The 24537-nt window shown below is 50.8% G+C and overlaps 3 protein-coding genes across 3 annotated transcripts; 1 reads left to right on the forward strand and 2 right to left on the reverse strand.

The window, feature by feature from the left end:
* Positions 1 to 9616: 9616 nt before the first annotated feature.
* Positions 9617 to 18194, reverse strand: PC9H_006697 (uncharacterized protein; the record flags this gene model as incomplete). Its single annotated transcript, XM_036776241.1, has 2 exons — positions 9617 to 9666; positions 9728 to 18194. 2 exons carry the CDS (start codon positions 18192 to 18194, stop codon positions 9617 to 9619), a joined length of 8517 nt encoding a protein of 2838 aa, XP_036632260.1.
* Positions 18195 to 22354: 4160 nt separating this feature from the next.
* PC9H_006698 (uncharacterized protein) lies at positions 22355 to 22786 on the reverse strand (the record flags this gene model as incomplete). The annotated part of the gene is made up of 1 exon (XM_036776242.1): positions 22355 to 22786. The coding sequence occupies one exon, from the start codon at positions 22784 to 22786 to the stop codon at positions 22355 to 22357; it is 432 nt and encodes a 143-aa protein (XP_036632261.1).
* A 507-nt stretch (positions 22787 to 23293) lies between these two features.
* Positions 23294 to 23747, forward strand: PC9H_006699 (uncharacterized protein; the record flags this gene model as incomplete). Its single annotated transcript, XM_036776243.1, has 2 exons — positions 23294 to 23369; positions 23428 to 23747. 2 exons carry the CDS (start codon positions 23294 to 23296, stop codon positions 23745 to 23747), a joined length of 396 nt encoding a protein of 131 aa, XP_036632262.1.
* Between the last annotated feature and the right edge of the window lie 790 nt (positions 23748 to 24537).

The raw sequence follows: 24537 nt of genomic DNA on the forward strand, positions 1-24537 counted from the left end.
GCCGAACTGACTATAATACAATTGCAGCAGCTGTGCAATAATTACGGATGCTCCCACTTTGAGGTCAGTCTGTTTCTATCATGAACGCTCAACGGCACCCATTGTTCTTACCGCGTATTACCAGTACCAGCTCACTTTCAACGGCCGTCAGCGAACTGACAAAGAACTGAATGGAACGGCAAGTCAAGCAAGTACTTTACAATCTGATGCGTGCCTACCACCTAACGACCAATCCTTAGAGAATCGACTACCAATTCGATGATCAAAACGAGCTGATGGTGAGTATCAGCCTATTTCATCATGAACTGACATTTTACTTACATTGGCCACCAACCACCTCAGGTATCTCTACTTGGTTGGTTCGGACGAGGGATCATTAAGATTTATACCACCGACGAACCTGGGCTAGCAGCGTAGATGGATCGTCCCCAATTGGACCCGAACGTTAGTAAGTGGCTGCTGTCCTCAATTCAATCCTGTTCGCTGAGCTGATTTTGTCGTGAGGATGCAGGTTCCCTTTAACCGTGGCGACCCGAGACTTGAACCTCCAATGACCGAACAGATTGTTCGTGGTGTATTGATTCTTCACGGCCCCAATTGATTGTCTCAGATGAACTCTGCTTCAATGTCAGTTCGTTCCGAGATTAAATGAACCCAATCCGACTCACTCGTTCCTTGTAGAACTAGGCGAACACAGATCTTCAGCTATCTTCAGGGTGTGCCACGTCGTCGTGTAGTCACGACCACCACGACAAAGACATCTCTCTTGGTTCGATTCCAAGAGGTCAACACACCTTCGTTGGGGATGAACAAACGAGGGGTAAGTGTTGTCCTGAGCAAACAAACTAACGAACTGATTGGCCTGTGAACCTGTTAGATATCTAACGTAGATATGCTGGCACAGTGGCTAACGGCGCGTGATGTGGACAAACCGAGGGAAATCGTCAGGAATCGTCAGAGAAATGAGCACACCGGTAAGTGATCTTTACCGACGGCCTCATTACCAACCGCCGAGCTGACTTCATCTTTGGGGATGTAAGTCATCCCCTGCCGTTTGACCAAACAGTCGGGCCCATCGACTCGCTCGCCAATTCAATACTACGCAGGCATGCATCGACTATCTTCGAGCCAGCTTGCTGGTCCACTTGCCACCGTGCTCTGTTGAACTAGCACACCACCCACGTCCTCGACACGCACGAGCACATGATGTGAACCGCGCTGAGAATGGACGCCAAGCCACACTATCTATGTGCCACGTCGCCGTACGCAGGGTCCGTAGTAAGTCTCGAATCGCGCTTGTAGTGTGGAATGGCGCTCATGTAATGCCTTTGAAGCGTTGGGGAATGTCCGCAGCCCCGTCGATACGTCAGTCGGCGTCAACGAGGGTCGTGCAGTCGCTCATCCACGATTACGGAGCAGCGACGTTAGACAAGAGACGCATCGACATCGACATCGACTGCAGCATAAATGTGAGTCAGCTCGTCGTCATACACATCAAATAACTTGCTCACCAGCCGTCCCTACTAGAGAAACCTCGTTCCCAACGAGCAGATCCCGCACGTTGTGGCATACTGCAGGCTTCAAGTTTATCCAGCGCGGCACAGCCGATTCGTCCTAGTCGATGTTGCGGCACCACACACGACTCACGAGGCGGAATGACAAAGCCAACACCGTTATCCAGCACGTTGAGCCGCTGGACAACACTGTCGGCGTCGAGTGCGTCGTCGCTCATCCACTACACTACACGACTGTGGCCAGGACTCATTCGACACATGCACGTCGCCGTGGGGGGCTGATGACCGCCCACTCAAATCTGAGCTGAGCTGAGACGGGATGAGATCAGTAAACGTAGCCATACCCGTAGCCGTAGACCCGAGAGCGAGAGACTCACCAAGGCGGCGGGGGACGCAGACTGTGGACGTCCCGTTGTCACACTCTCCTAAGATAGGGGAGTGTCCGGGGAGCACTGGGTCTTGCTAGTAGATCAAGTGAGAGCCCGGTTGTTCGAACACCTAGTATCTCTGATAGGAGCGTATAATTTGTCTTGCCAAGGTATGCCGATAGTGAAACAAGACTACAGGGGTAGTACAGGAGTATCACAGGGGTGGTACAGGGATAGTACAGGGGCCTGTGTGAGGAGGCCCAATGACTGCTTCTTTCAGATAGGGGACGCAAGCGTGAGTGGTCACGAGCACGAGCGGAGACAGTAACGTGGAAGAGGAAAAATAAACAAAGGTGCAGATACGCAGTAGAACAGGAAGGGGTTAGTATAAAAAGAATAGAGAGTGAAAGAAAGGAACAAAAGGGGTACCGGGTAAAGAATTTGAAAGATAGGGGGATGATAAAAGATTAGAGAACGAAAAACTACCGTGACAAACTTCTTCAAGTACGCAGTACTTGAAGTTGAACCAAGTGGACGACTAGAAGACCAGAATTCGACTGGTATGCCTGGATAACTGACTGATTGATGATCTTGCAGACTGAGAGTAAGATCGACTTTGACTTGACTGGATGACTAAAAGACTTGACTAATACGACTGGCTGACTGAGACTTGACTAATACGACTGAATGACTGAGACTTGACTAAGACGACGGAATGACTAAGATCTGAGGACTGATACGACTAGAGGACTGACTGAGTGAACCTTTCACTGGGGGGGAAAAGATTGATTTTCAACTTCGCTACACTATTGGATTTTTATATGTAAAATATCTAGGCTGTGCACGGAAAGTAGAAAGAACGGTTGTTAGGCCGTCACAAGAATCAGAAAGTCCGGTAGAAAGAATAGTCACATAATTCTGTACGGAAGATAGAAGGAAATGCAGAAGAAAGGAAAGGAAATGCGCAGCTGCATTCCGTATGTTCCGATGGATACATAAGGCTGTGCAAGGCTGTGCAAGGCTATGCTGGGCTGTGCTGGGCTGTGCAATTTGCACAGCCAAGGTCCGAATAGAACAGCCCAGCTGTGCGAATGAAAGGAATGAAGGAATATGGATTATTCTGATGAAAAGGGAGTTCTTAATGGAATATCTGATGGGCAAAGAAATGGTCGGGGGGAGAAATAGAATTCCAATGGAAATGGGAAGAGAATAGTGGCACCCCTAAAGACTTAAGAGGGGCGGAGAGGCGAACAGGGGTAAGATCCCATGTGGTATATTATAGATAGGGGTGAGGGGTAGGATAGGGGATGCTTCCCTAGAGCCAGATAGTTCGGGGAGGATAGGGGAGGTATTGCAGAGGGAGAGAGTAGGGAGCTTGGGTGTTTGATTGAGCATAACCCTAGATTTCCGACATGATTACCATGTTACAAACATGGTTCATGACATCTGCGGGCGGCATTAGAATTCAACCGTCCTCGGTTGCATGCTCGATCAAATATCACAGGCTCCTATTATCAACGAAGATTAGGGGACGCTTCTAATGTTTTGAGGAAGGACAGGGTTTGCAGCAAGGATCGAATATTTTGATAGGATTGGGAATGAGAGAGAGGCTGGTACTGAGGCGCTTGTCGAATTTTCACATGTGTTCAAAGTTATCCCAAAGGCGAAACAAGCTGGATAGAAATGAACGACTGGGGGTGCTGAGAGAACATGCGAACAATTGTTAAGGAAGGGAATGGTATCGGGCCTCATATAGACGATAGACAAAAGAATAGGAGGATGATGAAAAAAGGGAAGGGGCCGAGGTGACGAAGACATAGAAAGGGGAGGATGATTCAAGAAAAAACGATAGGAATGGGGACCGCGAGGGACTTTTCAAGTGGAAGATGGAAGCGAGGGTCCTTATACATGGCAATCAGCGCCCTCAACCTATCCCTCCAACTCATCTTGACATCCCATGATTTCACCCACATCGACCTAAACAGCGGCATGCGAGGGACAGAGCCATTGGGGAAGATTTGCAGTTTGAGCTGCACATATCGACCCCGGAATCTGGTGATGTCGAGAACAAAAGCCATGTCGTCGGGCTGGCAGTGCATCCATGTGCGAAGAGCGAGCGTAGGTGAGTCGAGCTCAAGGAGGCGCTCAGCTTCCCCAGAATCCGGGGAAATAACCCAACGGATCCGGGCTGTGGGGAGGCTGCCTATGTCGCTTCGCAAAGGCATGCCGGACACCATGACTGGTGGTAAAGGGTCTGCTTCCTCGATCTCGGCATCTAGAAGTTGATTGAAATCATGGACTGTGAAGCATCAGTATGGGCGCTTCACGGGATCGTTTTGATGGCGGACCGAGTATAGTCTCAGGGCTGCCCTGGACGTCCGAAATCCGTATCTCCTCTTTGTGTATCTTAATGGTGATGGGCGGTCTGAGTAGGGTTGTGCTGGGGACAGGGGACGAGATAGTGCGCATCATTGAAAGGGCGAGGTAGGTAGTGAAGGAAGGAAAGAAGTGGGGATTTTCGCATAACGAGCGTTAATAAGTAAATTCCTCAGGGTCATAACCCTCCTCATCAGTTTCCTGTTCTGGTTGCCCATCGGCTCCGTCTAATTCCTCCGAAGAGTCTGACGAATCTTCTAAAAGGAATTCAGGGTCATCTCTTGAAAGATACCCAATAACCCTGAAGCCGGCAATCGCGTCTCGTAGAAGAGTTCCGTCAAGCTCCTTAAGCACATAATTTCCCTTCTTGGTTCTTTTAACCACTTCATATGGGCCTAGGTATCGTGGTGAGGTCTTTATCATTGAAACGGATTCTTGAATTTGGCTATGTCTGACCAGCACAAGTTCTCCAGACTCGAAGGTGTTTCGTTGAATTCGATGATGAAAACGTCGCATGAACTGGTCTCGGGATGTGCATCTGGCTCGTTTAAGGGTTTCAGCTGCAGCAGCTAGGTCCTCTTCTCTCCTTTCCAACTGTCGCATTCGCAAGGCGACAAGTTCTGCCGTAGACATACCGCTCCGAAATCCTGTGACCAGGAAGCTTGCTTCTGCATAGTCAAAGGGCAGGGCAGGATGAGTCCCATGTAGTAGATAATATGGGGAATATCCTGTCACTGAGCTGACTGTGACCCGGTCAGCAAATACCGCCAGCCCAACTGCCTTGTGCCAGTTGAGGGGCAGTCCGTTGGAGCTCTTTTTACAGGAACGAACAATAGCTTCTCGAAGGATGTAGTGGCCACGTTCAACAACTCCATTGGCATGCTTGTTGTATGCTGTGATTTTTATCTGGGGTATTCCTAATCTTTCCGCTAACGAAGAGAAAGCTCCTTTTACTTCGGACCCATTGTCGGTGACGATTTGCTCAGGCGCCCCATATCGACAATAAAGGTTGTCCCATAAGAACTGGGATAGGTTGTGAGAGTCATTTGTCCTCATGGGCTTAGCTTCGGAGACACCCGTTAAATCATCTTTGGCTGCTACTATCCATTCATATCCTCCAGAGGCGGGCCGCATGGCCATGACATCCAGATAGACTTTCTCGAAGATTCGAACAGGGGCGGAGATCTCGTAAGGCATTTGCATTTGTGCGGTGTTTCGGATCTGACAGTCATGACATGTAGACACATGGTAATGGACATCCTCTTTGAGTCGAGGCCAATAGAATCGGAAGCGAAGCAGCTTTAGGACAGAGTGTTCTCCTTTATGGCCTAAGGATTCATGTGCCTGTTGAAGGATAGATAGCCTCCGGTCAGCTGAAGTGACAACCAGCTGGGGAATTTCTGCTGAATTCCGGAGGTACATGTGATCTTGATGAACAAAATATCTTTTGGCTTGCTGTAGAAAACGCTTCTTATGCAGAGCACTCGGAAGTATAGGAAGGGAGTTGGAGGTGAGATAGTCATGAATGTCTTGAAGTAACTTTGTCATTTTGCTGGACTTCTTGACGGATGGCAAAGCAAAAACCTTGTAGCCTTCTGGAGTAGGAGCGGGGAGTGTGGTGGAGACTAGGAATATGTAGAGGGCTATCTCATCTAGCCAGGAGTCATCGTCTTCAATATATTCTTCTGGAAGATGTTTCCTTCTTGACAGTCCATCTGGTCCCTTGAAGTTGACCCCTGGGACATGTACTAGCTGGAAGTCGAACATAAGAATTCCTTGGATCCATCTGTTCATGGCATTGGTGGGCTGTAAGTCTGGTTCCTTCAACATTCCCTTGATGTATTGGGCATCCACCTCCACAACAAGCTTAGGGGCTCCTATGAGGTAGATACGCCAGTGCCGAAGTGCTCGATACAGTCCATAGAGTTCCAGCTTGGACTGAGAGTATCTAGACTGGACTTCGTTCATGGGTAGGGAGCCATAACGTGCTGGCCGCCTTTTTCCGTTCTCATCGTTCTGAGACAGAATGAATCCGACGGCAATGAGGCTTGTGTCTACCGACATGATCAAGGGGTTGTCGGATCTATAATCAATAGGTCGCAGTGCGGGAGCACTGGATACTTTACTCTTGAGTGTGTCGAATGCCTCCTGTCTTCTTTCATCCCATATGAAGTCTGCCCCTTTTTGTACAAGTTCGGTAAGGGGTCGGGCGAGTTGAGAGTAATTGGGAACCCATATACGGACAGTTCCACAAAGCCCCAGGAAACCTCGGACTTCCTTTGGGGTGGTGAGGATGGGCCATTTAAGAATCTTGGAAACTCTATCATCTTCGGGGCTTCGTCCTTCTGGGCCACATTTCTGTCCGACGATTACTGCCTCTTTTCTACAGATTTGGGCTTTCTTGGCAGAGAAGGTAGCACCTGCACACTTGACCCGGTGCATAACCCGATGTACATCAATGGCATGTTCCCAAATGAATCGGCGAATCCCTGGATTTTCGGGAATCATCTCAGGCTTTCCATTCTTGTCCAAGTACTGGGTTTTAGGACCTTTGATAGGTAGATCGTCTACAAATATATTGGCAACATGGGGAATCTCCGGTTGAAGTATGTGCACCATGCACTTCTGAAACTCCGTTGGTGAGTTTGTGTACCCCATGGGGAGCGCCGTTAATCGTAACAATCCCAAGGGACTCCAAAATGCGGTCATATCTCGGGACGATGGGTCCACTATTCGTGCGTCAAATCCCCAATAGAGGTCATGGGTTGTAATACACTGACACCCAGCGTAGGGCTCAACGAAGTCGTCAATGATAGGTAGTAGTCCCGCGTCTCGGATCGAGACAGCATTTAATGGTTGAAGGTCATGGACGATTCGGAGGGACCCATTCTTCTTCAGGACGCAGAACCACCTTCCTCTATATGAGGATTGGCAAGGCTCATATACTCCGGCGTCTATCTTGCTTTTGAGCATTTCAATAACTTTGTCCCGAATTCCAGGCGGTATTGGAATGTTGCGGAACTCCCAGGGAGTATGAGGTATAGTGGCCATCTTGTAATCAGAGAAATAATCTTTTCGTAGAGTTCCACGGTCGCTTTCCTCGAAGGCGAGTGCATCTTGGTTAAGCCGGAGGATGTGCTTGAACAGCTTTTCTTCTTCTGGGAGTAAGAAGTTGTCTTTATTAATTTCCATAGCTTCTATGCGCTCCTTGGTGAGTTTCTCAGTAGGAAGAAACTCTGGTGGGTCCTTAGGTAGTGGCGGAAGTGAGTCCAGTGGATCTTCTGGCATGGAGCGACTGACTTTGGCGTCTTCGGGATAAGTTCCCGAGACAGGATGAACCTTCTGGGCTACCCGTTTGTATGCGCCAAATGCTTTGAACTGGAAGCCGAAAGCACTGTCCTCAGGTGTTGGAATTAAGATGGAGTCTTCCTCCCAATCCACATCGGTGAGCAGAGCTGAGATGCGATCCAAATCTTTTGTGAGACGGCTTTCTATGTAAAGACATTCCACAGGCGGTGGTGTATAGATGTCGATAGGGGAGTCAACTGTATCAATTTCTGAACCTTCAACATAGTAGGCCCAAAGAGATGGCATTGAAGCCTCGCTGCTGGAGGTAGAGGTACTGGCTACTGTCACGGCGTAAGACCATAAGGGGCTAGGGGACTTTGGATCCTCACAGAGGAGTTGGTAGGTAGTGTGGGAAGGAAGATGGATAAGGTCGGGGTAAAGGAACGTATATGACATAAGGAGTTTGCTAAATCGAATGAAAGAGCCGTTTCTAAATCCCTTCAGAAGAAAAGAGTGGCTTTGGCGGAATGAAGGATGGGGAAGGGAGTGTGTAGAATTCAAGCGTGAAAATGAGTGATGGACTTTAGAAAGGAAAAAAGGGTGGTATGATGCTTGGGTACTGGTGCCAAAGTTATAAGGGAATACGCCATGACATAGCACGGCGATGTCCGGCAAAATCAAACATGGCATAGGGGTCCAAATATTCGGCCTGAAAAAGAATGTCGACACTGATGGGTAAGTCCGGCACAAGTCCACGCATGGTGCGGGCAGCATTTCCAATGCACCCCCGTCCCATGGAGTCAAAAACTTTTGCCACGTTGGCCAAGTACTCATCCTCTTCAGGGGTGAGTAAGGGGTTGGCCTTATAAGTGGTGAGAAGGGGCTCGACAGGGGGTTTGAGTAGTGAACGGGAATGAAAACAGGTGTGGGAAAAACCTTGGGAGACCAGTGGCTTATTGTAGAATAGGACCCGAAAGATATGGCAATGATGGGTGAAGTAGTGGCGTGTTGCATTGGTGAGGAGTGGCGAGGTCATTAAATGGAAAGTGAATCCTGGTTTTAGGAGGTATCTTGTAATGATGCGAAGGAAGGCAATATGAAGAAGACGGAGGTGTCGGAGTGCAGATATTTTGGGGTTCCATAGATTATAGTGTATTTCGTCCTTTTCCGAGGCCCATGGATTGGAATAGTTTTTGATGAAGAGAGCAGCGGTATTTTCATATGTGCTGGGTGTGCGGGGAATTTTAAGTTTGAGTTTGTCTTGGGACCAGTCCATGTCGAACCTATGACCGTCAAGAATGAAATTATGATGCACGTAGTCGAAGGAGCGGGGTGGGGCTAGTCTGGCTTGAACAAGCGCCTGCTGCGCTTTCTTTTCTTCTTGGGTAGGCTCAGATCGTCCCCACATTTCCGGAGTAACATGTTCCCGAGTGATGTATTCCTTGCACAGTAATGCGATCCTTGCGATCATATAATCTCCGTCATCTTGCCAACGTCCAAAGCGAGAGTCTCCCCTAGGCATTAGGACATTGGTAAATCCATCATATGGATAGGGCTGAGTTTCGTAGTCAAAGAATGAGGACGAGGCGGGTATGACGAGCTGGCCTTCAGGGTTGACATATGGATGTCCGAAAGGAGGATAGTCTTTAGTTATGGTGTCAGATGCCACCGGTATGGCCATCCCTTCTGTCATAAACAGAGTAGAGAAGGCATGGCTGAATCCCCAAAGATCAGGTTGGTCATGACGAATTTCAAGGTAGGAGTCCTTAATGAAAAGGTCGGCTAAGTTGGTGAAGGCATGGATCATGCAGAGTGGAACTGGCGAGATAAGACATCCTTGAACGAGTGAAAACGAGGTTGGTTTTGGACTGAAGGAATGGTGTACATGAGATGATGGTGAACTGGTACTAGGGGTATAACCATTTCTTTCTGCATCACTTCCTTCCTGGACCTGTCCTTCTATGCCATCCTCTGATACTGAAAACTTCGAGATTACTGGAGTGGGGGTTGGGTAAAGGAGTGACTCTGGAGTTGGGCTAGTTTCTAGAGGAGAGGTGGGATGGAGAGAAGCTACAGGGCTTCTGTCTCCTTGGACTTGTTGGGATTCTTGTTGTAGTATTCTGGGGGAAGAGGTGGGAGCAGAATGACAAGGGATGGGAGGAGGAGTTTGAGTTGACATACTGCTGGTGGTTTCCATACCCACAACTACTTCACTGCCAGGAGGAACATTCTCTTTCTCCTCATCCAGAAGTTCCTGCAACATTTGGTGATTGTGCTGGAAGGCAGAATTCATAGCAGCTGCAAGGCCATGAGAGCCCTGAGGAACTTGGACAACAAAGCTGTCCTCAGATTCCTCTACTACAACTGCATTCTTGAAGAATTCTGTTGCCTCTTCTGAATCAGAGTCAGGCATGATGAGGACAGGGCCTTCCCCAGACTCAGGTCTCCAGACATGAAAGGCATGCTGCAAAGGAGGCTGGTTGAGTGTGGAGGATGAAGTGGAACCCTTGCCTTTGGATGGTGGAGGACGAGATCGAATGGCTTTCCTTCTGTCCATCCTAGATCCAATGGGAGAACCGAAGCGAGGCTTCTTGGCTCCTTTGGCAGCAGATGAACCCATGGGTGGAGTATCTTGAGCAGGGCTGGAGGAAGGCACAAGTACCTCCCCTTCTTCAGCTGCAATTTCCGAAGCTACTTGGCGAAGGAGTTGAGTGATGTGGTCCTGAATATTGATGGAGGCGTAGGCCCGATTGATGTCAGACTCACTGGGGGAAAAGACAGTCATACTGAGGGCCTCAGAGTTCCCTTCCTTAGCTCCCCCTTCATTATCCGAAATGCTAGGACTGTCTGCAGTGGGAGTAGGAAGAGAGGTGGCTGGAGACGGAAGGTGGAACGAACTGGTGTCATCTTTCATGGTAACGTCTCCCAGAACTGGGGAAGGGGGACGACCTTCAGTTCCTAAGCTGGGCTGGGTGAATTCGGACGATTCCATAGGAGATGGTGACCTATAGTAACGGGTGGTGAGAACACCAGAAGACCTCGCACCGTTAAATTCTTGGTTGAGAGCTAGCTGATTCCTGGGGGGCGAACGTTCTACGGATTCCGACGAAGGTTTGGGGTCCTCCAGCGTGAGCGAAAGGATAGGTGGGTCGCTCTGATATTCCTCCTTAATGATGGGCTCAAGCGAGGGTTGAGTGGGTTCCTGATTGTCCGACGCATGGCTCGAGGTTCGGTGGGAGGTGGAATCGGAGGGAGGAGAAGGGGAATCGGAGGAAGCTCCAAGGCGGACACGCCGCTGAAGATTCCTAAGGTCTTCAATATTCTTGTGACGGATGGCGTCATTGGGAATGGGGAGTCCTGGAGGACTTGCGGTACGAACGGGGGACCGAAAGGACTGTTGGTTGGCCTCTGAGGATCGAGGAGCAGTCTCCTGACGCTCAGGTATAGGCTCTGACACATGGTCAACGTCTACGGTCGACGCTGAGATGCCTCTGAGTCTTGCTGAGCGGCGGCGAGGAACCTGACGAGGAGCTCCTCCACGTCGAGTTCCACGTGTGCGAGCATTTTGCGTTCGAGGAGGCCTCTGATTATCCTCATCACGGTTCTGGTCGATTTCTCCAAACGAATGACGGCGAGGCGGAATCCTGATGGTAGGGGCTGCCCTCTGGACGACGGGCTCCACAACAGCGGGTACAGGACGAGGGGAAAGTACGCCGGGAGGTACAATGATGTTGTAGGGGTATTGGGAGTCTGCGATGGAGAAAGTGAACGCATCTAGAAGACGATGGGAAGGAGTGGGAGGGGAATCAATGGCTGGAGCATCAAACGATTCAAGGAGAATGAGATAGGCGGTACCGCGATTTCGCTCCACCAAGTGGGGAACGATGGAACTTCGCCTACTGACTTCTGCGTCGTTGGCAAGATAAATCCTGATCTTGCCGTTGTTCACCATATGGGACTGATGTTCGACGAAGTTGTTGGACGACATAACCCCCGCAACTTTCTGGGGTTGAGCCTGGGTCATAGCCGCCTGGACTAGACCGTAGCGTTGCAGACGCTGCGCCGTGAGCAATGCCTGGTCCTGTCCCCCGCTGGGGAACTGGATGGGAAGGGAGATATGAGGCTGAGGGACGCGATCGACGGGGTATGCAGGGGGCATTCCAGTGCGAACGAGCGTCTGGATGACACGCCCAATCGTGGCCTGGGGGTGCGCAGGAACGTTGACGGCGTCGGCAACAGCGGCGTAGTTGTTGGAAGACATGTCGCTCGCGATATGACTTTGAAAAATATGTGCTGGTAAGCTGGGTGTGCTGGTAAGCGAGTTGAGAGTAAGTTTCGAGGATGGGGGGCCAACTGTATCCAACGGTGCATTAAATAGCGGGAGGGGCGGCGATTCCAAGACGTAGGTGCGTACATTATTCGTCGCGGAGTTCAGAATTGACGGCTTCGTCGTCTGGAATTCCTTACCTTGTCGTTCTGGCATCCAATACGGTTCTGATGGATAGTGCCACCAACAACAAGCCTCTGGATTTGCGCCATGACGATGTGCGAGGACGCAGGGAGGACGTCTTCCCCGTGCATCGAGATCCAATTCGTTCAGCAAGAACACGGCCGGTCGGGTTGCCTGGGAGGTCTGCACTACATGTGCTCGTTGATTTTGGGGCTGGTTCGCGTCGATATCCTCGTTGAGACGCTGGCACAAACGGCCCTTCCAAGACAGTCTCGCAAAGAGTGCGCGTTCTTGGAGAGCACGTGAGCGCGTCTCTTCGTATCGTTCTATTACCGAAGTTTGTCTGCTAACGTTTCCGGCAGTCTCGTTCACTGTTCTACTCTCATCCCGCCCTCCTTCATCTTCCCACCATGTATGGGGGCTCTCTTCTGTACGATCCTCCTCGGCATTACACGACCTGGAAGGTTCGGCCGTACGACTTTCCCTTACGCTGGCAAGCCAACTTCGTCGGATTCGCGGGGGCGGTACTTCAAGACCTAGCGCAACGATATCGGACTGATTGGGACTTTCCCCCAAAGGAATCAAGCGAATTGGTTTGGTGTATAATAAGAGCGGACGCAGAGCTTCTTCTGCTAGCGAGTCAACCGTTGGGACACCCTCAAGATCCGACGATTTCTTCACGACGGGGGTGCTCAAATCGCGTTCTAGGAATTCCTCTTCCGGCGTAGCGAATTCGATAGCGCTACTCTGCGTTTCGCCGGCATCACTAGGCCATTCCCGAGCGAGCGCAATGGGAGACGCATGGGGAATTCCTACCTCAGGTAAGTCCTCCCCTTCGTACTTACTCATGCTCTGGCTTATTTCCTCGTTAGCTGGCGAATGCTCTGGCTTGGAGCCTAGGTCTTCCCAACCAGGGTTGTTCATCGCCATCCCTCTACCAATTCCTACCCGATCTCCTTCGAAACGCGGTCCTCTTGGTACCTCCTGCCGCTTCCCCTGCCCTGCACTTTTTTCAAGACTTCCTTTCGTCCTTGTCAGCTCTTCCGGGCCTATCTTCGACCGCTGGGCGGGGCGTCGCGCATTATCCATACTATCTGGCGTACTCAGGCCACGCCATGCAGGCGTTTCTGCGTGGCTGTACAGGCATCGAGTTCGCCCTACCACAGGCGGAGGCAGGTCTATTGGGACGGCATATATTGCGCTGGCCGAATCGAATGCTTCCACAGCGGCCTCATCCTGCTGCCCACTGCCTACTGTTCTAATCCATGCGCTCACGTTTGGTCGGCACGATTTGGCAGAATTGCCAACCTCTGAGCCCTGTTGCACCGGGGTTTTGCATCTGCCGCAACACTGATCGTCCTTCGCTTCTCCATACCGATTTTCTGGTGGGAAACGCTTCCCTTGGTTGGTAGGGCTAGCGAGATACTGTGGCGGCCTTTCTCCCCATTCTGTAGAGAATTTCGGCGAGCTCCCGCTGGGTCCTACTCTCCGGGTTTCTGCACTTGCGCATTCTGCGTGGCGCTCAACGACGGCGACCTGCGAGTTATCGCATATCCCTTTTGGGGTTGCCAGTCCCTCGTTGCTGCACCACCCTAGCTCTGCCGACGTTTCTCGCGAACTTACCTCTTGGTTACCTACCGGGCTTCTCATGCCGCGCCACATCTCCTCTACTTTTCCATCGCATCGGGTACAGTCCACAGTGGCTCTGGTCATAAGTTCCAGATCAGGTGAGTTTCCATAGTTCTGACTTCTAGAACTTGGCCCATTTACATTCTCGTAGGCGTTGCTACCGCCCTGTGGCCTTGCCCTCGTCTCGGGGCCGGCCGTTTTCTTGTCTAGGCTTGCGCCGGCTCGAGACCCGCGCCTCTCATTACTCTGAGCAGACGGTCTCTCTTCTGACGGATCACTCAAAATGGAACGGAGTGAGTGCAACTGCTGTACGCGGACTCTTTCTGATGTAGTGTTAGGATTCGTCGGCGGGGTTGTGCTTTGCAGAATCTCTATTTCAGATAACGGAGACGACAATTCACTCGGGGCACTCGTGGGTGAAGAGTCTTGGGATGTCCCATCACCTCCGCGTTTTCGCACGAACCGAATACCTCCTACCGTGCTCGCCCTCGTTGGTAGCGGGCTACGCCAGGGATGCCCAAATTGCAACGCGCTATGGACGCTTCCCAAGGCTTCACCAAATCCTAGGCCTTCCTGTTCCCGCGATGAATTTCGTGTCAAAGTGTCGTACAAGATTCTCGAGGATCGGGGCGGGTTGTCCCACTGGGAATTCGGTCCTTCCCAAGGATACGGTTCTTCCTGGGAGTTGATCGCAGACAGCGGTAAGTTGAAATCGCTAGTCTGCAATCTTGACGACATCTCATCGTCCCTCAGAAGTATTGGGCCTCCGCTTTCGGCACTTTGTCTGGGTGGTGGGTTTCTGGAGAGATCTAGGGACGCAGATACGGCACATTCATGCTTCCGCGCCGCTTCGACTCTATTCCCTTCGCAATTATAATCGGGGTGCACTGTACATAGAGTAGAACAATTAGAATGTTCTGGGGAGCCTGACGGCCCTATCTGCGTTTCTGCATCTGCGTGTTCGGTTTCCTCAAATGAGGGCTCCAATCCCCCGGTTGGTATCCCATTCTCAGGGTATTCTTGAGTATCCCACCAAATCCAATGGTCGAAAAATTGCGAAGTTCCGGGTGGAGTTCCAACTTCCAGATTCCTGTGAGGGACTTCCAATATAGGCTCGAGAGTTCGCTTTTCTGATGGACGTGTCTTAGGCGATGGGGGCAAACTATGGGAACCTGCCAGCACTTCTTGCGAGTTTTTCTGATGGACCGAGGGTGAAGGATGTGCGTGCAAATCTTCTATATTCCCCGGAACATTTCCAGGAGCTGAGGAGGTGCTATTAAAGCCGCTGGGGGAATCATAGCCAGTAGAATCCCCCCATTGAGAACCTCCTGAGTCTATAGTAAACCCATCATGTCCACCAAATCTATCAGGTAGGACCGTACTCTCGAGTGTGTGTATGTGCGTGGCTGATTCCTTCTCATCTTCTGGTTCAGTGTTTCCGTGGGTCTCGTTAAGCAGGAGACACTCGTCCAAGTAGTCTCCCCAGCATTTAATACAGAAAAATCCGTCCGTACCAAGGAATGGGCCCTCTCCCTTACTGTGGAGACAATAACGCGGTGGGGCAATATAGGAGAGTTCTTGTAGGTCAATGTTTGAGTCTGCCGGTTCTCTCTGATCCATTGTCTCCAGCTCGCTTGGGCCTTCACATACTTCTGAGCTGGTTGAGTTAACCGATGACTCCACCATTTTCTGAGTGGGACTTGATGCTTCCACTGAGGAAAGCCTAGCCAATGTAGTAGTGGATGTTGGGAAAGAGATATGTGCCGAATGTACTGAATCTATGTCACTCTCTTCTGAGTGATCATATGACAACTGAGTTTCTGAGAAGGGTTCAGTGGTAATGAATGATGTGAAACTATGCGCTGCGGCAAGGACAGAGGGTTTGACCATGTTTACCGCAAAGTCTTCCTTGCGGAAAACACTGCGTAGCACTTGTTCTGGGCGATTCACAGTTTCTAAGACTAAGAGTTCATACTTCGTGGTTTCGTTTCTGGGACGGAAAACCAAGTATGTCCCTTCATCTCGTTCCTCGATCGAAACTCGGTTAGCACGTTGCCAGGGTCTTCCCAAAAGGAGGTTGAAGGGGGCCTTGTGTCCGAGATAGAGACTGGCAACCGTGTCCACACTTCCGCAGGTTAGGTGAACATTGGCTACATAGCCTCGTAGTTCCCCTGATCCACCATTTGCATCATTCATTGTGACGACTTTAGATGTGTCCACCGGTAGGCGAATACACTTCTTGTAGACATCGGCGTGAATTATATTGAGTTGGGACCCAGAGTCTACAACCGCATGAATGATTTCCTTTCCGAAGCGCATGGGGACCACTATAAGAGGTCCTTTGGTTGTATCCTCATTTTCGATCTGGACTTCGAAGCTCTGGGGAATCGAGCCAGTGATGTTCTTCACCGGTTCAGGCACTGCGTTTTCATTGGCTATCTTCATGGATCTTCCCTTGAGCATTGACATCACTTGTTCCCGAGCGTACTTTGAAACCGCAAGATATTCTTGAAGGGAGATCTGGAAGGTAGATTCCAGCCCTCGGCGGAAAAGAGCTTCCTGCTCCTCTGGATCTAGAATCTCAGCCTGACGTGCAGATGCCCTGGGTGCCCTAGCAACACGATCATTGGGTTTTGCTTCCGCGGCATTTCCTTTTCTGGGCTCTGGTGTCTCATCATCGGCCATAGCAATGTCCTCCGCCGTAAACTCGTGCCTGGGACGAATATCGGCAGGGACCGGGTTTATCAAGGCAGGAATCTTGGGAGAAGACGGTTTTGCCCGTACGTTAGGGCCTGCCCTAGGTTCAGGGGCAGCCCCTTTAGAACGTGTGTGCCGTCCCGTTTCTTCGTTGACCGTTGGGCGCGCCTTTGAACTAGATGGTTTGCCTAGCACATCCTTTCTAGTCATGGTGACTGTCTTGGGTGCACGTTCTGCTGCTAGAACATCCATAGGGTCTAGTTCAGCTAGGAACTCTTCTGCCTCCTCTTCCTCTTCCTCTCCTTCAGACACATAATCCTCAGGGTCAAACGATGTGATGAAGTTGGAAACTACAGGGGATGCCTGGCTGCGAATGCGTTGAATGGCTGGGAGATAGTCCTCACCAAAGTTGCGCCTAATCAGCTCCCCATTAGGCCATGTGTAACGTCCTTCTGAGTCCCTGGAGATGATTCCCTGATCTACCAGGTCATTCAACGGAGGGCATCGTCTAAGCCCGTGTCCCTGGCCTCCACATCCATAGCACTTAAGAGGAGGTCGTGGCGGAAAATTCTGGGAAGTGGAAGGGTTGACATTCTGATTGGCTGGCGGAGGAAGACTTGAGCGAGGTGTGGTAGAAGCCTGTCGAGAGAACTCCCGGTTTGATGCTTGAATAGCTTGTTTGGCTGGCTCAGGAAAGATTCTTGCAATTCGCTCGTCCAAACAGAATGCTCGATAATATGTGACAGCATAGTCTGGATCCTTGATGTTCATCTGGGACATCTTCTTAATGAGGTCTTCAACCTCTGAATCGCCCGATGAAGACTTTCGGTGTGAAGGAGTTCTATGTGAAGAATATGTAGGGGAAATAGCCTGGACTTCCTCCATGACAGGGTCAATGGCACTATCATGAGCCTTGGACTTCCTAGCTCTAGGTTTATGGGCCTTCTGAGATCTTAAGGCCTTGAGCTGGGCTTTGACCTTGTCTTCATCTTCCTCTGATTCATCATCATCAGAGTCAGAATCACTATCAGAGGATTCGTCTTCCGAATCATATCCGGCGCTGACTAGATTGAACTCGAAGCGGTCCCTTTCAAATAATTCAAGGGCAATTTCGGAGACTAGCTTCATGGGGAATGCTGTCTTGGCGGAGATATTGGGGTGACGAGCATAGAGCCGATTCTCAATTTTCTGGCGAGTATCGAGGTGGATGCCCAGCCAGAAATAGGTGGCCTCTAGGTTCTCGGTTATTTTATCGGCCTTGCGCAGCCATCCGGAGATGGTTATGAACTTTCGTTCATACCGTTTCCACTGTGTGAGAGACTTGATTTTCTTGGCACCCTGACGAGCAGTGAACTTTGAGAGTCGGCAGATAGTATTGCGGGTTTCCTTCCGGTCAGCATCAAAGTGCTGTTTCATTTCTGTTTCCAGAGTGTCCCATTCTGAGCTTCGATATCCTGGAAGCGCCTCTATGAGTTGAACAACCTTGTCGCTACAGTATTCAAGGACTCGCTCGCATTTGTCGGCAGAGTCTGTCACCGAATACCGGGCGCATAGAGTGTTGAATTTCTTAAGGAACGATTTGACTTTCTCATGGCTCCCCTTGAATAGAGGGGGTGCACCGCGCTCACCCAACATGGGCATCATGTCCGGGGTGTAACGGAATGAACGGAAGATCTGAGCGGAAAGCTCAGGGCTAGAATGTCCACGAGAGGGTGTGCGCATAGCCATGTGAGGAGGAAGATCGTGATTGGGGGTCGGTGGAGGAGGCACAGGATCTGGAAACTCGAATGTCTGTGCCTGAGGTTCTGGCGATAAGGATAACAGATCAGACTGATGTACTGATTGAGGAGGAGTTGTTTCATGAAATGACATGTTTTGGCGAGAACAGTATACGATGAATACAGAGACAAAGGTGTCCTGCGGTGGTCACCAAAGATTATGTCACACTCTCCTAAGATAGGGGAGTGTCCGGGGAGCACTGGGTCTTGCTAGTAGATCAAGTGAGAGCCCGGTTGTTCGAACACCTAGTATCTCTGATAGGAGCGTATAATTTGTCTTGCCAAGGTATGCCGATAGTGAAACAAGACTACAGGGGTAGTACAGGAGTATCACAGGGGTGGTACAGGGATAGTACAGGGGCCTGTGTGAGGAGGCCCAATGACTGCTTCTTTCAGATAGGGGACGCAAGCGTGAGTGGTCACGAGCACGAGCGGAGACAGTAACGTGGAAGAGGAAAAATAAACAAAGGTGCAGATACGCAGTAGAACAGGAAGGGGTTAGTATAAAAGGAATAGAGAGTGAAAGAAAGGAACAAAAGGGGTACCGGGTAAAGAATTTGAAAGATAGGGGGATGATAAAAGATTAGAGAACGAAAAACTACCGTGACAAACTTCTTCAAGTACGCAGTACTTGAAGTTGAACCAAGTGGACGACTAGAAGACCAGAATTCGACTGGTATGACTGGATAACTGACTGATTGATGATCTTGCGGACTGAGAGTAAGATCGACTTTGACTTGACTGGATGACTAAAAAAACTTGACTAATACGACTGGCTGACTGAGACTTGACTAATACGACTGAATAACTGAGACTTGACTAAGACGACGGAATGACTGAGACTTGACTAAGACGACGGAATGACTAAGATCTGAGGACTGATACGACTAGAGGACTGACTGAGTGAACCTTTCGCTGGGGGGGAAAAGATTTATTTTCAACTTAGCTACACTATTCGATTTTTATATGTGAAATATCTAGGCTGTGCACGGAAAGTAGAAAGAACGGTTGTTAGGCCGTCACAAAAATCAGAAAGTCCGGTAGAAAGAATAGTCACATAATTCTGTACGGAAGATAGAAGGAAATGCAGAAGAAAGGAAAGGAAATGTGCAGCTGCATTCCGTATGTTCCGATGGATACATAAGGCTGTGCAAGGCTGTGCAAGGCTATGCTGGGCTGTGCTGGGCTGTGCAATTTGCACAGCCAAGGTCCGAATAGAACAGCCCAGCTGTGCGAATGAAAGGAATGAAGGAATATGGATTATTCTGATGAAAAGGGAGTTCTTAATGGAATATCTGATGGGCAAAGAAATGGTCGGGGGGAGAAATAGAATTCCAATGGAAATGGGAAGAGAATAGTGGCACCCCTAAAGACTTAAGAGGGGCGGAGAGGCGAACAGGGGTAAGATCCCATGTGGTATATTATAGATAGGGGTGAGGGGTAGGATAGGGGATGCTTCCCTAGAGCCAGATAGTTCGGGGAGGATAGGGGAGGTATTGCAGAGGGAGAGAGTAGGGAGCTTGGGTGTTTGATTGAGCATAACCCTAGATTTCCGACATGATTACCATGTTACAAACATGGTTCATGACACCGTGAGCTGTGCAACCGCAACCCGACCGCAAAGAAGGGTGTGTCCAACATCCAGGATGCAGGTTGGGGTCCTGAGTGCTGAGTGCCGCGAACCATAATCCGTAAATCGTAAACGGCTCGAGCAGACTGGACGGCGGGAAATGCGATGAGCGCGCGCGATCCAATGAGTGAGACTGCCAGTGCGAGTGCGAGTGAGTGAGTAGTTTCTGTCCATGGATCGACCGTACGTGCGACTGATGGAGTGAAAAGACAGGCGGGCCATCCACGAAGTCGGCCACGTTGACGCTGAATCTACTATCACCATCACCGTTAGCACATACCCACACACCCACGAAACGAATAACGAACCGGTGCATACCCTATCCTTGTCCACCCCCTCCGCCTGCCCGTATAGCTGATCCCGCTTATCTAGCTCCCCCGAATCCCTCAACCAACCAAACCAACCAACCACGAACGCACGCACGTAAGCACCAACCAAACCCATTTATTCAGATATTCAAAACCTACAAACCTATCTAACACTGACGTTACTTGGGTTTAGATTTTATGTTACCCATCTATCAATCGCCGCCGGATCGCGCGCGACTGCCTTCCACAGCGCCATGGTTTCGCTGAGACCTGCAAGCAAGACGTTAGCGTCGAGATACCCGATGAGGAATGGGAATAAGAGTGAAAGGCACGTACCTATCTGAGCTGTTCTTTTCTTTTTCATTTCCCATTCCTCGTGTCGTTTCGTTTCGTTTCGCTTGGTCACTCGTCGCCCTCTTCTCTGCTCTGTCGTGTTCGTCGTCCTGTTCACGTTCGTTTACCCTCACTATCCATTTCGTTCGCCTTTCGTTGGTCTTGCATCGCGTCTCCTTGGTTCGTACTAACCTGTCTGCCTTTCAGTTACCCATGCGTCTCACCTTCGACGCAATCAACATCGTCGACGCCGCCTTCGACCCATCAACACTTCGACCCATCAACACCTTGTAGCTCGTAGCTCGTGGTCCGTACTTCCCTAGAACAGCAACAAAGTAAGCCCCTCCCCAAACGTGCCCTTGCGAACACGCCGACTCACCTCGTCAACGCAGCGCGCAAGATCACACCATCTTACTCTAACCATATGACCGCCTGCCTACCTTCTAACGGAACCGAAAACAAAAACGAAAACGAAAACGCCAGCTCGGTGCGTGTCTTCTTCGTCTCATTGTGTTTCGTTCTGTTTTTCTTTTCTTTTTCCTTTATATTTCCCCTTCATTCGTTTCTGTTCCTTCTCTCCCTCCCTCCCTCCATTCGTCCTCGTCCTCGTGCCTGCTCCTGCTCCTGTTCACCTCTTACCGCGTTCCCTGTGTCCCCATCGTTCCCTGGCGTTCCCGTTCCATGCCCGTTTCATGTTTTCGCACTATCCTCTCCTCTCCTGACGTCGTTCCTTTCGTTTCGTTCGACTTCGAACCTTCCCTCCGTCCCATTCTCGCAATACCCTCTTCGTCGTGCTGACTTCCCTTCCTCCCCACAGCTCAATCGTGGATACCGGCGACGACGACAACGGCTGCTGTACCTGTCGTACCCTCAAGCGACGAGTCCCTGGCGCAGGTACGTCTTCTCCCTTTGGGTTGTTCTCTTCGTTTCGGCTTCATTTTCTTTGCGTTCTTTGCTTCGCTTCGTTTCCCTTCGTCTGTTGATCTTCGTGTTCGTGTCCATCTTTGTCTGTCCATCTTCGTCTTCCAAGTTCGCATTTCGTGTTGTCATCGCAGCCTACTTCGCCTTCGTACACCCACACCCCACCCACTGCCTCCATTCCATTCCATTCGTATCCCCACATCCCTTCCCATATCCCTTTGTGCCTTTCCTCCGTACCCCTTCGTTCGTATTCCCGTATCCCTTCGTTCGTATCCCCATCCCCCTTCATCCCCATCCCCCTTCATCCCCTTCGCATCGTCGCAACCTCTTCGCATCGTCGCAGTCCAGCGTCCGCCTGCCCAGCTGCAGGGGCGCGCTCGTACAGGCTCGTACCCGCATCCGCATCCACGTTCACGCTGTGCGTCTTCGTGCTGTGTGGAGCGTTCGAGTTCGTTCGAGTTCGTTTGTGTTGCGTTCGTGTTCGTTCAAATTCGTGCGTTCGTATCTGTTTGTGTGGTGTTCGTTCGTTCGTGTTCGTCTCCGTTTTCTTCACCCTTCACTTTGTCTCCTTCGCCTTGTTTCCTCCGTCTCTTCTTGTTGCGTCTCGCACTCCCGACCCGAACCCACGCTAGCCCACTCACTCCATCTCACAGCACCACGACGCACGGCGCACTCGTCAGCCGCGCGCCCGTTTCTAGTTGCTTTCAGGTTTCTTTTCTCTTTCTTTTGGTCTGTTTTGCGTTTCTTCGTCCTTGTGCCTTTTTGGGGGTTTTTGTCTAAGATTCTTCGTGCTTGGGGTTTTGCATTTCTGAGTCGGGGTTCGCATTGCGTCGTTTTCATTCGTTGGCAGTGTTTCGGCGCGTGCACCCCATTTGGTTCGTTCTGGGGTATGCGTAGTGGTGTTATCCATAGATGTAGTTGCCGGGGTCGCGGTTGCTGGGGTAGACAGGATCGCAGGGTTGCGCTGAGTGCGCGTCCGGGGTCATGCGAGATTGGAGACAAGCGTGGATGAATGAGGGGTTGTGTAGGGTCGTGGTGCCACATTTGCCGGTGGCGGGAGACTCAGGGATCGCTGGCGTGGTCTCGAAGGCTATAGAGGGCCTTGTGGAAGGCTTTCCTAGCCGAATGGACGGCGGGAGGCGGTGCGGACGTGAGTGAGTGAGCGAGAGTGAGAGACGTCGCGTCGGATATGGTGATTGGCTGAGTCAACGGGCTGAGAGGGAAAACCGTGGACGACGGCGCGTGAAGTTTGCAGAGTTCGTGGGGGATGTATGCGTGCGTGCTTGAAAGGCCTCGTGGAGTCGAGAGGGGGCTGGGTTGGAGGACGAGTGGACGCGATAGTGAGGGAGGGGAGAGTGTGGATTGAGTGAGGGATGGCTGCATTGGCGTGAAAACGTGGAGTGAGGGACCGTATGAGGTCGTGTCGATGGTTGCCTTACGCGCAGCAAAGGCCGTTGAGTGGAGAGGCGACGGGATTGCGCAGGGATAGACCATGTGTGTGAGAGAGACGAGGACGCCAGAGCTGCTGGACGACCTATGATGCCATCGACGTCACTGTGGCCACAGGAACTTACAAGAACGAGGAGGAGAAAGCTTCTTTGACGCACTGGGCGCTAGAGATCATGTGACTAACCCTCCGTCTTCTTGAAGTTTTGACTTCGATCTTAAAGCTACACTTCCCGCTGTCACTGTCAGCGCCGGCACATGCTGCCTAACTGGCGACCATCACCACTACATAGGTCGCTACTGATAATAAGACCTTGACCGTACACCTGCACCTCCACGCTAGCTCGACGATGCACTTCAATCTATTCTCCTATCTCGTTGCTTGTTTCCTTCTCTTGAGCAGCCTGCCTGTTCAAGTCTCTGGTGCGCCCCTTTGATCAACTGCCCAGTGACCATCTCATTGTCTTGGTAGCCTATTTCGTCGTAACGTCTCCTGGGGAAGGTACCGTTTGGCACGTAGGTGCTGCGAACCCAATCACATGGAGCAAAGGAGTCATGGACGGAATCAATTCGTTCGACATTGAGATGAATCGCATGAACGGGGACGGTCTTCACTTCCTCGCAAGAAACGGTGAGTCCCCCTTCCTAGTTTTGCTTGGTTTGTATGACGTACTCAATCGATGAGACAGTCCCCAACACGGTTCACTCTCTCAATGTCTTCCTCCAGGACTTACCCCCCGGGGACGACTACTTTCTCCTTTTCGTCAATTCGACGCACGGAGTCTTGCACACCACGTCCAAGAGATTCTCGGTAGTCTCTTCAGACAGCGGTGCAGCCCCTGACTCCAACGCGCCGACTGTAACAATAAGCGGCGCACCAAACCCTTCGCAAGCATTTGCGACGACCTACGCTGCCGTTCCCAACGGTGCCCACGACATTGGGGTGCCTTTGTTGGGCATGGCAGCCTTGCTCTTTGGAGGGATATTCGGCATCTTGTGCACACTGTAGCGGCCTTTCCTGGCATCATCGGACACTCCGGACTCACACCTAGATTTACCCTGGATATACGCTATGGATGTGGACTATCTTCAGCTGATATTATGTTATCTTCGCTCCATGGTCATATTGTTTATATTTCTTGATTACATCTATTGGATCTTGACGGACACTTCCCTGCCTGACTTGCCTAGCTGTGTCATAATATCTATTCAAGAGCGCTTGCACGGTTCAACCTTGCGCTCTGACGCTCCCTGATACCGTATCAGCACTCGGCCTTCACGGACATATCATCAAAGGAATCACAAGTTCAGCGTACAGTGTCTAAATGTACGCCACCGACATCCGCATAAAGCTACATTAATGGCGTCGTTTGGCGAGTGTTTTACATCGGAGGTCTATGAAGCCAAGTCGCACGTCAGCAACCGGAGAAATCCAAGGTTGCAGAAGCTCACATTAATATGATCAAAGATGCATTTCGGATTCGTCTACGGGCCATTTCAAGCGCTTCACCTTCCCTGGCAATGGGTTCCCCGTCATTTCTGCCATGCATATCTTGACCCAGTCGAAGCACCGCTCGCAGTCGACGTCGAAGTGGGTCTCGCATTTGCAGGTCTGGCTCTCCTTCCGGTAGCGCACGGCACCAACATCAAATATGTTGAGGGATTTGCGTTGCTGAAAATAGAACGCATGAGTATGCCACCTCGACAGAATAGCATGTGCACGCACCGCTAAATCACTCGATCTGTGCGTTAGTCTGCTCGCGGAAATCGTACCCCAGTGATTCCTTGTTTGGTAACGA

The sequence above is a fragment of the Pleurotus ostreatus genome, assembly GCF_014466165.1.
Source record: "Pleurotus ostreatus strain PC9 chromosome Unknown scaffold_4, whole genome shotgun sequence".
NCBI classification, from domain to species: Eukaryota; Fungi; Basidiomycota; class Agaricomycetes; order Agaricales; family Pleurotaceae; genus Pleurotus; species Pleurotus ostreatus.